This window comes from Megalobrama amblycephala, linkage group LG7 (genome assembly GCF_018812025.1).
Source record: "Megalobrama amblycephala isolate DHTTF-2021 linkage group LG7, ASM1881202v1, whole genome shotgun sequence".
Taxonomy (NCBI): domain Eukaryota; kingdom Metazoa; phylum Chordata; class Actinopteri; order Cypriniformes; family Xenocyprididae; genus Megalobrama; species Megalobrama amblycephala.
This window is the reverse complement of record NC_063050.1, coordinates 40,092,360-40,106,660: the sequence shown is the minus strand read 5'-3', so window position 1 is coordinate 40,106,660 and position 14,301 is coordinate 40,092,360. Positions and strand designations below refer to the sequence as shown.

General features: G+C 34.3%; 1 protein-coding gene, 1 long non-coding RNA gene and 2 other non-coding genes across 10 annotated transcripts in view; all 4 read right to left on the bottom strand.

The window, feature by feature from the left end:
- LOC125272539 overlaps positions 1 to 4,327 on the bottom strand; it is a 4,564-nt gene extending 237 nt beyond the window's left edge. Inside the window, exons 1-3 of the long non-coding RNA XR_007185873.1 lie at positions 3,676 to 4,327; positions 1,746 to 1,822; positions 1 to 70 (exon numbers count right to left, since the gene is read on the bottom strand). The exon at positions 1 to 70 is cut by the window's left edge and continues 237 nt beyond it. This is a non-coding gene — a long non-coding RNA (uncharacterized LOC125272539). The remainder of the gene's footprint in view (positions 71 to 1,745; positions 1,823 to 3,675) is intronic.
- LOC125273198 lies at positions 1,518 to 1,732 on the bottom strand. Its single transcript, XR_007186013.1, has one exon. It is a non-coding gene; the product is annotated as a small nucleolar RNA U3 (small nucleolar RNA).
- LOC125273195 lies at positions 3,448 to 3,662 on the bottom strand. The gene has a single exon (XR_007186011.1). It is a non-coding gene; the product is annotated as a small nucleolar RNA U3 (small nucleolar RNA).
- Positions 4,328 to 5,765: 1,438 nt separating the features above from the next.
- Positions 5,766 to 14,301, bottom strand: part of micu3a (mitochondrial calcium uptake family, member 3a) — a 38,122-nt gene continuing 29,586 nt past the window's right edge. For 4 of the 7 annotated variants that reach the window (XM_048197428.1, XM_048197432.1, XM_048197429.1 and 1 more), the window contains 4 exons: positions 12,155 to 12,263; positions 9,772 to 9,929; positions 9,355 to 9,419; positions 5,766 to 6,577 (listed from right to left, as the gene is read on the bottom strand). In XM_048197428.1, coding sequence (XP_048053385.1) covers positions 6,571 to 6,577; positions 9,355 to 9,419; positions 9,772 to 9,929; positions 12,155 to 12,263 — 339 coding nt within the window. In that variant the 3' untranslated portion in view covers positions 5,766 to 6,570. Of the gene's footprint in view, positions 6,578 to 9,350; positions 9,420 to 9,754; positions 9,930 to 12,154; positions 12,264 to 14,301 lie in introns of those variants that run through there. The other 3 variants (XR_007185872.1, XM_048197431.1, XM_048197433.1) reach the window with 3 other exon arrangements.

Below are 14,301 nucleotides of genomic sequence, written 5' to 3'. Positions count from 1 at the left end.
CTCGAGTCTCTTCTGGCACTAGGTGTCTCACAGACGGTAGGGTCTCATAGCGATAAAAAAAAAAAGACATCTGAAAAAAGAAAAAAAAAAAGAAAATAACCATAACAACATGTCAGTGCTCAGTGTTACAAGTAACTTGAGTTACATAATCAGATTACTTATTCAAGTAACTAGTAAAGTAACACATTTTTTCAGTTTACAACAAAATATATTCAAAGTATTTTCAAAAAATTTTCACAAGTTACTTTTCCACATTTATTGATGACAGCTCCCCTGTCCCCATGTTGAGAGAAATAAAGTCCAGAGGTGTTATCTGCACTGTGTCTAAATGTGAACATGCATTTACACATCTCACTTGCACGAAAATATTCAGTATTCCTCAAAATGAATAAAAACAGTGAAATGCAATCTCAGAATTTTCAAATTGTTTGTTATAATTTTCAAATTGTTTCTTTCTGTTATGAAACAGGGCATTGATTTCAAAATGACCTCTGTAGAGGACACCAGGACTTAAATCATGATTATCAGGCATTTTGGGAGACACATATATATTAGAATAGTGAAATAAATTATATATCAGTATTTCTATTAATTATTAGATATTTTTACTCCCATTATTACACTTCCTTTTTCATTACATGTTGCTCCAAGAACACATTAATATGCAAATTAGTTACAGCGTATAGATGTATTGTATTGAATGGGAAAATCCATGTATGGCCATTTTACCCACATATTGCATGAAGTAAAATGGTTTATCCATTCATTCTGTTCTATCTTTCATAACATAGTTGAGAATCATCTTTAGCTGAAAAAAATCCTGAAACCTAAAAATTGATTGGTGAATTAAAAAAAAAATCCATTGTTTTTGCCTATACATGTAATTTAATGTAATTTTATTTTATTTTTTTAAACAACTTACTCCTGGTGTCCACTAGAGAGGACACAGCATAAAATATGAATAAAATATAATTTTTCAAAAAATTTATTTTAATTTTTTTTTCCTTATGCTCTAAACAATGTAATGATATGAAAAAAATACTAAATTCAAAAACCTTTTTTTTTCTGGGTCCCAGGAGGATATGGCAACATTTCTCTAAGTACCCCCAAACATATTTTTGATTTGCATAAATGAAGCTAATTCATGTAATAAAAACTTATTTAAAAAAAAATATTTAATGGTTAGAGGATTAATTACTTTTAAAAGTAACTTTCCCCAACACTCAATGCTTTACAATTACCTATGTACCCTAACATTTTACTTCATTTTCAGCATATTAAATACCACTATCAACATAACTCATCATGGTGAAATAAAAGAAATCAACCACACCATGTCAATATACATGTAGTCTGACCAACTACTTTAATTTTAACATAATTAATAACCCTTCCAATTTAATTATGTGACAATCATTTACATATATAATAAAAATATTTACATTAAAAACAATTTAAACCGTTTTTCACTACTAAATCTAAAAAGTCACTTTCCATTAACAAATTTTGATTTAAGAACCACTCTGATCATACTCCTTCCATCCTAACTATATTAAACAGGAAGGAACGTTCATCAATGATATAAAGCATATGAACTGAATCATTACTTTACACCCGATTCACGCTCAGGAAAAAGTATCAAAATTCGTCATCGTGGTTTGGGAGACTCATCACTTTCTTAGTACATTTCCTAGTTAAGAACTATAGAAATGATCCCTGAAAGTATAGTCTTAATCTTTACTCACCAAACCCAGCTCGAGTCTCTTCTGGCACTAGGTGTCTCACAGACGGTAGGGTCTCATAGCGATGACAAAAATGACATCTGAAACAATGGGATGTTTAGTCTTAAATCTGTTTAAAAAATATGCAGATTGACTAATGCTATGTGAATATTCAGTAAACAGTTTCCTTGATAAAATGAGAGAAAAAAAAAGAAATATGAAAATAACCATAACAACATGTCAATGCTCAGTGTTACGAGTTACATAATCAGATTACTTATTCAAGTAACAAGTAACACATTTTTCAATTTACAACAAAATATCTTCAAAGTATTTTCAAAAAAATTTCAAAGTAACACAAGTTACTTTTCCACATTTATTGATGACAGCTCCCCTGTCCCCATGTTGAGAGAAATAAAGTCCAGAGGTGTTATCTGCACTGTGTGAACATGGGGGTTATTGTAGTTCTGGACTAAATGTGAACATGCATTTACACATCTCACTTGCACGAAAATATTCAGTATTCCTCAAAATGAATAAAAACAGTGAAATGCAATCTCAGAATTTTATGCAAACCTGTAATAATTAACTATATTAAATTACACAAATATACTTTATGTATTTAATCTCACTTTATTAACCAATGTCTTTCCTGCTGACCTTCAATGATCTAATTCAACCATACTAACTAGCAAAAATTACATATATATATATTGTACTATGGGAAATAAAAGGGTAGGCCTTAAGGTTGCCAATGATGTGCCGTTTTTAATTCCCATGACATTTGAATGTCCCTCAAACACTCTCTTTCCCACTGTCACCCTCACACGGGAGACAACTGTAGAAGCGCTCCAGAAATTGCTCTATTTACCTCATTTCTAAACATTTCTTCTCATCTTCTCAAGGGGATTTTTTTTTTTTTTTTTTTTTTTTTTGCAACATCTTTGATAAATTAGAAAGTTTTATTCACAAATCAACGTTGTCTAACATAGTTTTTTTCTGTAAATTGAGATGCAAATATCAGTGTTGCCATATGGCAATGCTGTACCATTATGGAAAAATAGGTATGTTGTCATATGGCAACTCTGTACCACAGTGGAATTGCAGTATTTCCCCACTGGGATTTTTTATAGATAGTAGCATCAACAATCTGATTGCTGTTATTTATTTATTTTGAAGTGTTTTTTGTAGTATTGTTGTATTTATGTATAAGGATGAGTTGGGAATGATAGGGATTAAATGATAAAGATCTACTTTTTGGTTTACATGAGTTCCAAGTATATAAATCTATACATTTCTAAAATAAATGTGCATTTAAATAGAAAAGAAAATCATAACTTTATAGAAAAACTACTTGTGACCATTTTCAATTGTGGTACAGAGTTGCCATATGGCAACATTTCTCTAAATACCCCCAAAAATATTTTTGATTTGCATAATTGAAGCTAATTCATGTAATATGGCTTATTTAAAAAAAAATATTTAATGGTTAGAACATGATGGGTACTATAGAGGATTAATTACTTTTAAAAGTAACTTTCCCCTACACTCAATGCTTCACAATTACATATGTACCCTGCCATTTTAATTTATTTTCAGCATATTAAATACCACTATCAACATAACTCATCATTTTGACGTAAAAGAAATCAACCACATCACGTCAACATACATGTTCATTCTACACATACATATCACTCTACATTTACAATTTACTGATTCAAGAACCACTCTGATCATACTCCTTCCATCCTAACCGTATTACACAGAAAGGAACGTTCATCAATGATGTAAAGCGTATGAACTGAATCATTACTTTACACCCGATTCACGCTCAGGAAAGAGTATCAAAGCTCTTCATCGTGGTTTGGGAGACTCACCACTTTCTTAGTACATTTCCTAGTTAAGAACTATAGAAATGATCCCTGAAAGTATAGTCTTAACCTTAACTCACCAAACCCAGCTCGAGTCTCTTCTGGCACTAGGTGTCTCACAGACGGTGTTAATCAGTTGGTCACTCGCACAGTACATGAAACTGCGATTAGGAAAGTAACATCTAAAACATCAGTATTTTTCATAATCACTAACGCTAATATTTGCAACTAATACAAATGTTGGCTAATATAGGTGTACAACTAGTAGACACAATTTCTCTGTTAAATGAGACGCATATTTCCACATACAACATGTGCTCAACCATTATCACCGATGAGAAAAACAACAATCACAGCCACTTTCGTGTGGATTTTTTAAACATTGTTCTTATAGTTCTGGTTGCATATATAACTTAAATAACGTCGAATACTATCTTTTTATTGTAGAAACAATATAAATAAACTTACATTATTGTCACCTATAGAGTTACCCATAATGCACGTCAAGCTCTAGAAAGAACGCGAGAGAAAGCAACCAATCAAAAGAGAGCATATGTGTTCCTCAATAAAAAGTGGATAAATCGGCATGTATAGACATTTTAGACTTTCGGACACAATGTAATATACACATACATAAAAATGCCAGTTACTATAAATATACACATATTTTATTTGTTTCTTTAGGGTAATTCGTTTATATCGCGAATTGGTACATCACTAACAAATGTCCGGAGAGAAATCGCCCACTCTTGTATAAAGGTTCCGTCAAGAATGAAAGTTGTTCACTCTAAGCAAATTTGTATTCACCAGATTTTTATTACATATTCTTTATGTCACATATTATATGTGTTACAATCCAGAAAACTACACTTGCTGTATTCTTAAGACGTATGTCTTTAAGATAAATCCAATAACCAAATTCAGTCAGCAGCATCTTTCAAAAATCACGAGCGGGGCAAATTCATATAAAAGTCATCAAAACATTAATAAAAACATAAACGTTCATGCAGTAATCTTGTATATCTTATTTTGTGTCTAATTCTTGTGTCTCTGCTAATAATGGAAGTTTCAGAATTATTTTGATGATCTAAGGAAATTGTAATCATTATAAACCCTAAGGGGCGGTTTCCCGGACAGAGATTAAACCTAGTCCTAGAATAATATGGCCCTTTAAACATATTAACAGAAATCTGCTTTCTCTCTTTCTCTGTCATGGTTTAAAATAGTCCTAGACTTAGTCTAGTCCAGAGTTAAATAAGCTGATTTCCTGGAGGAAGACTAGAGATACTTCAGGACTAAACTGAGGTTTAAATTAAACCTACCAGGAGGCAGGTTTAACCTCAGATTAACGTTGTGTTTCAAGGAAGAAGGCTTAAGATAGTCCTTTTATTAAATAATATATATATGTAATGTAGTTAAGTTTAGTTTGTTGCTATGTAAAGACAAAACAAAAGCATTAATAATCATAGGATTATATATATATATATATATATATATATATATATATATATATATATATATATATATATATATATAAATTCATCTTTTAAATAGAATTCATTACAAACAGATTTCCAGGCCATTTCTTCTTTTTTTTCACAGCTGACATATTTTGCTTGCTTTAAAAGAACTGTCTCTTGTTTAGTAAAGTTTTTTTTTTTTTTTTTGGAGATTGCAGTCTTTTTCTTCTGCCATTGTTTTCCTTGGATTTGCTTCTCAGTTCCATGCAATTTTAAGCTTTTCATGGTTCCTTCCATGTTTTACAGGCAACCTCTAGCACAGTTGGTTTTAAATTAATCTAGTTTATTTTAAGTCTGGACTCCATAGTCCAAGTTTTAGTAATCTGTACTTAATCTGTGTTTTAAGAAAGCCATTTTTAAAGCCACAATTAACTATTCTAGATTAAGGCCTATCCTGGCTTAATTTAAACTCTGTCCGGGAGACCGCCCCTAAATCATTCACTTTCATCTTTGCACAAAAAGGAAAACATAACCTATTTCTGAACAGATTAAGAATTTACTTTGAGTTTTGTAAATATATTTTTTGTATAATATTATTATATAATAAATAATATTCTAATAATTACCTATAGACTATATGAGAATTACATATAGGCCTATGTGTCATACAGAATCAATGAGGACAGTCACAGAACACAGTGCATCATAGGCATATTGAAACAACTTTATTGACTTGTATATTTGTCAAGTGCTTGAATTACAGTCTTAAAATGCGTGCTTAGACTGTGCCGTTAATTTCCTTACATGTCAATACAACCTCATACAATCTTTGTACAGTCATACCTGTTCAAAAATAAATAAACTGTATGAGAAAAATAAGATTTTATTTTTTAGATTAAGGCAATGCTCATTATTGCTACATGAACTACATAATCTCTTTCAAACCCAAATGACAAAGTATTATCCTTTTCACACAGTATGATTCAGTATATTTAAATCAATCATGACAGATAACAATGATAAATACATATGATTAAAAGTTTTGTTTGTAATTGGCATAATAAAATCCAAGGTACAATGCAATCTAGTATAAATATAATTAATAAAAGACCATAATGAGCTCATCCTGCTTAAAACATCTCTATTTAAAATGCATGAAAATGATCTCTTTACCCTGCCTGGACACATATGTGCAACTTTAAAACAATCAAAAATGTAACATGTACCAACTGAAATTCAGTTACAAGGCCATCCTACAGGTTACATGCAAACAAGATTAATAGCGGATTACAGAACAAAGTTTGATCATGCAGATATGTGCAGATAGTAGAACATGTAGTGCAGAGCACTGATTGCAGGGACACTATCCCAATCCAAGTATCCCAAGGTTTCAAGATTCGGAAGAGGATGAGGTAGATCTCATGATGGAATCTCTAGCACTATGTCTTTGATCTCAAACATTTCCAGAGCAGACAAATCCGTTTCCTTCCAAGAAAGAAAAGCCACGTCCTTCGTTCACCTGGTGCAAAAGAAATGGAAAGGAGCTAATAAAAAACGTACACTTATTAAATCACCAGATTTAAGATTTTCCAGTATAACAGGCTATAACCCAGACAGTACTATTGTATACACTACTGGTCAAAAGTCTGGGTCAGTGATATTTTATTTATTTATTTATTTTAAAGAAATTAACACTTTTATTCAGCAAAGTTGCATTTAATTTACCAAAAGTGATGGTAAAGACATTTACATTGTTACAAAAAATTTAACTTCAAATAAATGCTATTCTTTTGCATGTTAATATTAAGTGGCACAATCATTTTTAACAATGATAATCAGAAATGTTTCTTAAGCACCAAATCAGCAATTTTAGAATTCTGAAAGATCATGTGACACTGAAGACTAGAGTAATGATACTGAAATTCAGCTTTGCCATCACAGGAATACATTACATTTTAAAATATATTAACATAGGCTGTATACCCCCAGTTTCACAGACAAGACTTAAAGGATTAGTCCACTTTTAAATAAACTTTTCCTGATAATTTACTCACCCCCATATCATCCAAGATGTTCATGTCTTTCTTTCGTCAGTCGAAAAGAAATTAAGGTTTTTGATGAAAACATTCCAGGATTATTCTCCTTATAGTGGACTTCAATGGCCTCCAGACGGTTGAAGGTCAAAATGACAGTTTCAGTGCAGCTTCAAAGGGCTTTAAACGATACCAGACGAGGAATAAGGGTCTTATCTAGAGAAACGATCGGTCATTTTCGAAAAAAAAAAAAAAAATACAACCGTTTATGCTTTATAAACACAAAATATCGCCTTGAACGTACTTCCCGTTTCCGCATTATTCAAAACGCTTACGCTGTATGTCCTACGCCTTCCCTATTGTACTTACGGAATGAACGCAGCACCAGTTTCGTTTTTTTTCTGTAAGTAGGAAAAAAAAAAAGACTGATCGTTTCGCTAGATAAGACCTGGAATGTTTTCATCAAAAATCTTAATTTCTTTTCGACTGACGAAAGAAAGACATGAACATCTTGGATGACATGGGGGTGAGTAAATTATCAGGAAAAGTTTATTTAAAGGTGGACTAATCCTTTAAGCTAGTCCTAAAATGCATGTTTGAGCTGTTTTGAACTGAATTGAACTTTTGAACAGCAGTGGTTTACAGGTGCTGGTCATACAATTAGAATATCATCAAAAAGTTGATTTATTTCACTAATTCCATTCAAAAAGTGAAACTTGTATATTATATTCATTCATTACACACAGACTGATATATTTCAAATGTTTATTTCTTTTAATTTTGATGATTATAACTGACAACTAAGGAAAATCCCAAATTCAGTATCTCAGAAAATTAGAATATTGTGAAAAGGTTCAATATTGAAGACACCTGGTGCCACACTCTAATCAGCTAATTAACTCAAAACACCTGCAAAGGCCTTTAAATGGTCTCTCAGTCTAGTTCTGTAGGCTACACAATCATGGGGAAGACTTGACAGTTGTCCAAAAGACGACCATTGACACCTTGCACAAGGAGGGCAAGACACAAAAGGTCATTGCAAAAGAGGCTGGCTGTTCACAGAGCTCTGTGTCCAAGCACATTAATAGAAAGGTGAAGGGAAGGAAAAGATGTGGTAGAAAAAAGTGTACAAGCAATAGGGGTAACCGCACCCTGGAGAGGATTGTGAAACAAAACCCATTCAAAAATGTGGGGGAGATTCACAAAGAGTGGACTGCAGCTGGAGTCAGTGCTTCAAGAACCACTACGCACAGACGTATGCAAGACATGGGTTTCAGCTGTCGCATTCCTTGTGTCAAGCCACTCTTGAACAACAGACAGTGTCAGAAGTGTCTCGCCTGGGCTAAAGACAAAAAGGACTGGACTGCTGCTGAGTGGTCCAAAGTTATGTTCTCTGATGAAAGTAAATTTTGCATTTCCTTTGGAAATCAGGGTCCCAGAGTCTGGAGGAAGAGAGGAGAGGCACACAATCCACGTTGCTTGAGGTCCAGTGTAAAGTTTCCACAGTCAGTGATGGTTTGGAGTGCCATGTCATCTGCTGGTGTTGGTCCACTGTGTTTTCTGAGGTCCAAGGTCAACGCAGCCATATACCAGGAAGTTTTAGAGCACTTCATGCTTCCTGCTGCTGACCAACTTTATGGAGATGCAGATTTCATTTTCCAACAGGACTTGGCACCTGCACACAGTGCCAAAGCTACCAGTACCTGGTTTAAGGACCATGGTATCCCTGTTCTTAATTGGCCAGCAAACTCGCCTGACCTTAACCCCATAGAAAATCTATGGGGTATTGTGAAGAGGAAGATGCGATATGCCAGACCCAACAATGCAGAAGAGCTGAAGGCCACTATCAGAGCAACCTGGGCTCTCATAACACCTGAGCAGTGCCACAGACTGATCGACTGCATGCCACGCCGCATTGCTGCAGTAATTCAGGCAAAAGGAGCCCCAACTAACTATTGAGTGCTGTACATGCTCATACTTTTCATGTTCATACTTTTCAGTTGGACAAGATTTCTAAAAATCCTTTCTTTGTATTGGTCTTAAGTAATATTCTAATTTTCTGAGATACTGAATTTGGGAGCAAATTCATTATATCCTCTCATCTGGAGGATGGAGAGCAACATACATTCAGAGGATATAATGAATTTGCTCTACAATATATATATATATATATATATATATATATATATATATATATATATATATATATATATATATATATATATAGTGTGTGTGTGTGTGTGTGTGTGCATGTGTGGTTACTTATCTGCCTGCAAGTTCCTTCTTCAGACATGATCTAAATGAAGTGAAACGCTCTACAGCCTTATAGCCCTGCAGATAAAAAAAACAAAAAAAAAAAAACAAAGTGGGAGAATGATTCATTACTTCAGTAGTTGACACAATTTACATTTTTATTAACTATAAACATTAACCAGATTACAAGAAAAACAATCATAAATTCTTGTTTTTTGTATTTAAAAAAATCATGCTATTCATCATGCATATGCTATTAGCATAGTTCAATTTAAAAAGAAAATGTTATGTTTATTTGACAGTGGATTTAGGAACTAGACCTTAATGTTGATTTAAAAAAATAATCATTGAACACTACAGACGTAGCTACTGAACACTAGATGGCACTATAGTTGAAGTGATACTGTCCATACCTACACCTCTTTCTTACCCTGCCTCCACGGTGCAGACGGTCCTTCATTATACCAATGAACTCTTTGTAACTGAGCTGATCATCATGATCCACATCAAATATCTTGAAAATGGTGTTAACCAGGTGACGGGTCAGCTTAAGGCCTGTTGCGACATACACTGCCCGAGCAAACTCATCTGGAGGATGGAGAGCAACATACATTCAGAGGATATAATGAATTTGCTCTACAAAACAAACAATCAATGTGCTGGTAAAAGATTTTCATGATCAGATCATGATCAGCTCATTTTTGGGTTTCTTAATCTTTATAGTACATTTTGAGTAGAACATAAAGGCCCGGTTTCACAGACAAGGCTTAGACTATGCCAGGATTAGGCCTTAGTTTAATTAAAAATACATTACTGGTGTGCATCTTGAGACAAAACAATGGCACAGACATATTTTAAGATCTGTCAGTATAAGTTGCTTTCAGTTAAAACAGCTCAAACATGTATTTTAGTCTAGGACTAGCTTAAGCCTTGTCTGTGAAACTGGAGGAAAGTATTTGGACCCTTAAGCCACACTTAAATAAATGTCACTGCATTAGATAACATATCAGTGCAATAATTACCAAAAAAAAACAAAAAAAAAAACAAAGGTATTTGTGTGTATTTTATGTAAGCAATAAGGCAAGCAAAGCAGAGTGCCTGCAACCCCTTCAGCTGTGACTTATTCACAATATAGCACTAGCCTCAAGTACCTTATTGCTTTTATAAAACGGTTACCACACAATACAAATATTAAAGCCAAAAATATGCATCAATGCAACTTTCATGAAGTAAACTCTTACTAAAAGCTTTTCTTCCACCGGAAAAAATAGTCCCTGACCATGAACAGCAACAGAAGTTACATTATTACGCCATTAGATGGCGGCACAGACTGCCTTTATGAGTGTGTCAGTCAGTAGCGAAGACTTTTACACTGAAAAGACTGAATTGTTGTGAACACAGAACAAGATACAACTGACAAATGCTTTGACTAAAGCTGTCAGTCACGGGAAAACCCCTTAACTGTTAAAAAGGACAAGATAATACATTGGACATTTAAACATATAATGATATATTATATATGACATATATTATGAACATAGGACTGACCTGAAGGAAAATGTTCAATCTGAATGCAGGTAATAAACTCGCGCACTCGATCTCTTTCTAACAATACTCTTCTACATAATACAGTGCTTCAATGAACAATATCAATTGAGAACATACAGTTTACATTGCTTAGAGTGGTTGCTAAGGGTGGTGTGTCGTGATACACAGAACCGCTGGGTGAAGCGGTCATAGCCGTGTTTTATCGTGAATAAAACACAGCTATTGACCAATCAGAATCAATGACAGGAACTAACCGTTTTATAAATATGTATTAAAGGTGCCCTCGAATGAAAAATTGAATTTATCTCGGCATAGTTAAATAACAAGAGTTCAGTACATGGAAATGACATACAGTGAGTCTCAAACTCCATTGTTTCCTCCTTCTTATATAAATCTCATTTGTTTAAAAGACCTCCGAAGAACAGGCGAATCTCAACATAACACCGACTGTTACGTAACAGTCGGGGTGTACGCCCCCAATATTTGCATATGCCAGCCCATGTTCCCAACATTATGAAAGGCATTAGACAAAGGCAGCCAGTAACGTCTGGATCTGCACAGGTGAATCAACAGACTAGGTAAGCAAGCAAGAACAATAGTGAAAAATGGCAGATGGAGCAATAATAACTGACATGATCCATGATATCATGATATTTTTAGTGATATTTGTAAATTGTCTTCCTAAATGTTTCGTTAGCATGTTGCTAATGTACTGTTAAATGTGGTTAAATTTACCATCGTTTCTTACTGTATTCACGGAGACAAGAGAGCCGTCGCTATTTTCATTATTAAACACTTGCAGTCTGTATAATGCATAAACACAACTTCATTCTTTATAAATCTCTCCAACAGTTTAGCATTAGCCGTTAGCCACGGAACACCTCAAATTCATTCAGAATCAAATGTAAACAATATAACAGTATACAATACTCACATAATCCGACGAACACTTTGTAAAGATCCATTTGAGGGTTATATTAGCTGTGTAAACTTTGTTTATGCACTGTTCAAGGCAAGCGCGAGCTCCATGGGCATGGAGCACGAGAATTAAAGGGCCAGTAGCCCTGAATCGGCTCATTTATAATGATGCCCCAAAATACGCAGTTAAAAAAATGAATTTAAAAAAATCTATGGGGTATTTTGAGCTGAAACTTCACAGACACATTCAGGGGACACCTTGGACTTATATTACATCTTTTTAAAAAAGTTCTAGGGCACCTTTAAATACTAGTATTTGTGAATCCCAAATGCATTAAGTATTTCACCTTGTCCAATGGAACGGCAAGCGAAGTTGTACATCTGCATGGCAATGGCAAAGTCTTCAAGGTTATTGAGAAACTGAAAGAAAGACCTGAACTCGTCGAAGGTGATGCCCTGATCATGAAAAGAAAGAAATGAGCAAAAAGACAGAAATTTTTAATCTGAGATATCAAATCCAACAGACAAATGATGTTACATTCCATTCCATTTCAAAGAGGATCTGTAAGAGACATGACATCACGCAGAATACACAAGCCAAGTTGTCATTTCATACTCAAGCGAATCTGATCCAAACAGACAAATGCAATGATGGACAGAAAGAAATCAACATGTTGATATATGCAAAAAGAAATCAGACGATGTGCCACTCATGCTTTGCTGATGCATGTTCAGCTCTTTGTGCTCTGCCGCACTGCATACAATGATACATGCAACGATTAAAGGCATGAGTCATTTTACAGCACAATGTCATAAAATTGTCAGCCTGTCTGAATGCAGAGAAGCAAAAACAAACAGCATGACATCATAGACTGGAATCAAAGAGATAACTTACAATTTGACTGACAACAGAACACCAAGAATCTTTCTTAAATACACCACTCAAAAGGTTGGGGTCAGTAAGATTTTTTTTTAAAAGAAAAGTCTCTTATGTTTACAAAGGATGCATTTGTTTGATCAAAAATGCAGTAAAAATAGCAATATTGTGAAATATTATGTTTTCTTTTTTAATATATTTTAAAGCATAATTTAGTGATGGCAAAGCTGAATTTTCAGCATCATTACTCCAGTCTTCAGTGTCACATGATTCTTCAGCAATCATTCTAATATGTTGATTTAACGCTCAAGAAAACATTTATTATCAATGTTAAAAACAAGATAGAAATGTTCGTAACAATGTTAATGTCTTTAGGCAATTTTGATCAATTAACTGGGTTCTTAATAATAATAATAATAAAAAAATCAGAAAAAAAAAAAAAAAAACTTCCTGACCCCAAACTTTTATACAATAGTGTACAGTACATTTAGGACTTAAAGGGATAGTTCGCCCAAAAATGAAATCTACGTAATCATTTATTCATCCTCATGTCATTCCAGCCCTGCTTTTTGTCTTCTGTAAAACACAGTTTGAAGAACTTTGGATAAAATCCAAAATATCTTCTTTTGTGTTCCACAGAAGAAAGTAAGTCATACAAGTATGACATGAGGATGAGTAATTTTCATTTTATTTTTATGCACAGAATGCTGCAGCACATTGTTCTGTCTGTCCAACCAAAATCTATGATTAAATCTTTCACCTGAGGGTGTCAGATGTATTAACACAGACCTGCTTTTTTGGTTGTAGAAGAAGATAAAGGGTAATGAGGTAGAAAATACCTTAAACAAACACAACAAGAGTTGTCACAGCTATGGTAATTCACATAAACCTCTCTGGTGAGTATTTAACATAGTTCTAGTTACACATTAGGTTTAACTGAGGGTTAGGTTTGAGGTCAGGATTTGTGTGATGATTAAAGCTGAATTTTGTTTGATTGAGTTGAGGTCTTGGTACTCATGATGGAAAACCATAAAATGCCATAAAAGTGAGTTTAGGGTCTATTCCGTGGGAATTTGAGAGGGGGTGAAGTCATTCTAGCCAAATGTACAAACTGCTCAAAGGGGCCCCAAAACCTGATACCCTCAACACAAACAGATCCCTCAGATGGGACTGGGAAAGAGCTAAAAGAAAGCAGTCAGGCATGGAGAAACCTACATCAGGTGACCCTCGATAGAGGGGCAGCATGACAATCTGATTTCAAACACAAACTTTGCCCCAAGCACATACGCACACCACACCCACACAAATACAGTGGGTCGAAAAAAGTATTTGGACACTTCACTTAAAAAGTAACGGGAATTGGTTATATACATTACAGACTGACAGATAGGTAGGTAGACAGGAATGTTGGTAGGTATGGTAGGTAGCTAGACAGGTAGGCAGGAGGACAGATAGGTGGACAGGTAGGTAAGAAGGGCAGGTAGGGAAACTGGCAGGTAGGTAGGCAGGCAGATCTGTAGACAGGTAGACTGGTATGTAGGTAGACAAGTAGACATGTATGTAGGTATGGTAAGGTAGGTAGATGTACGCAGGAAGACAGGTAAGTAGGGCAGGTAG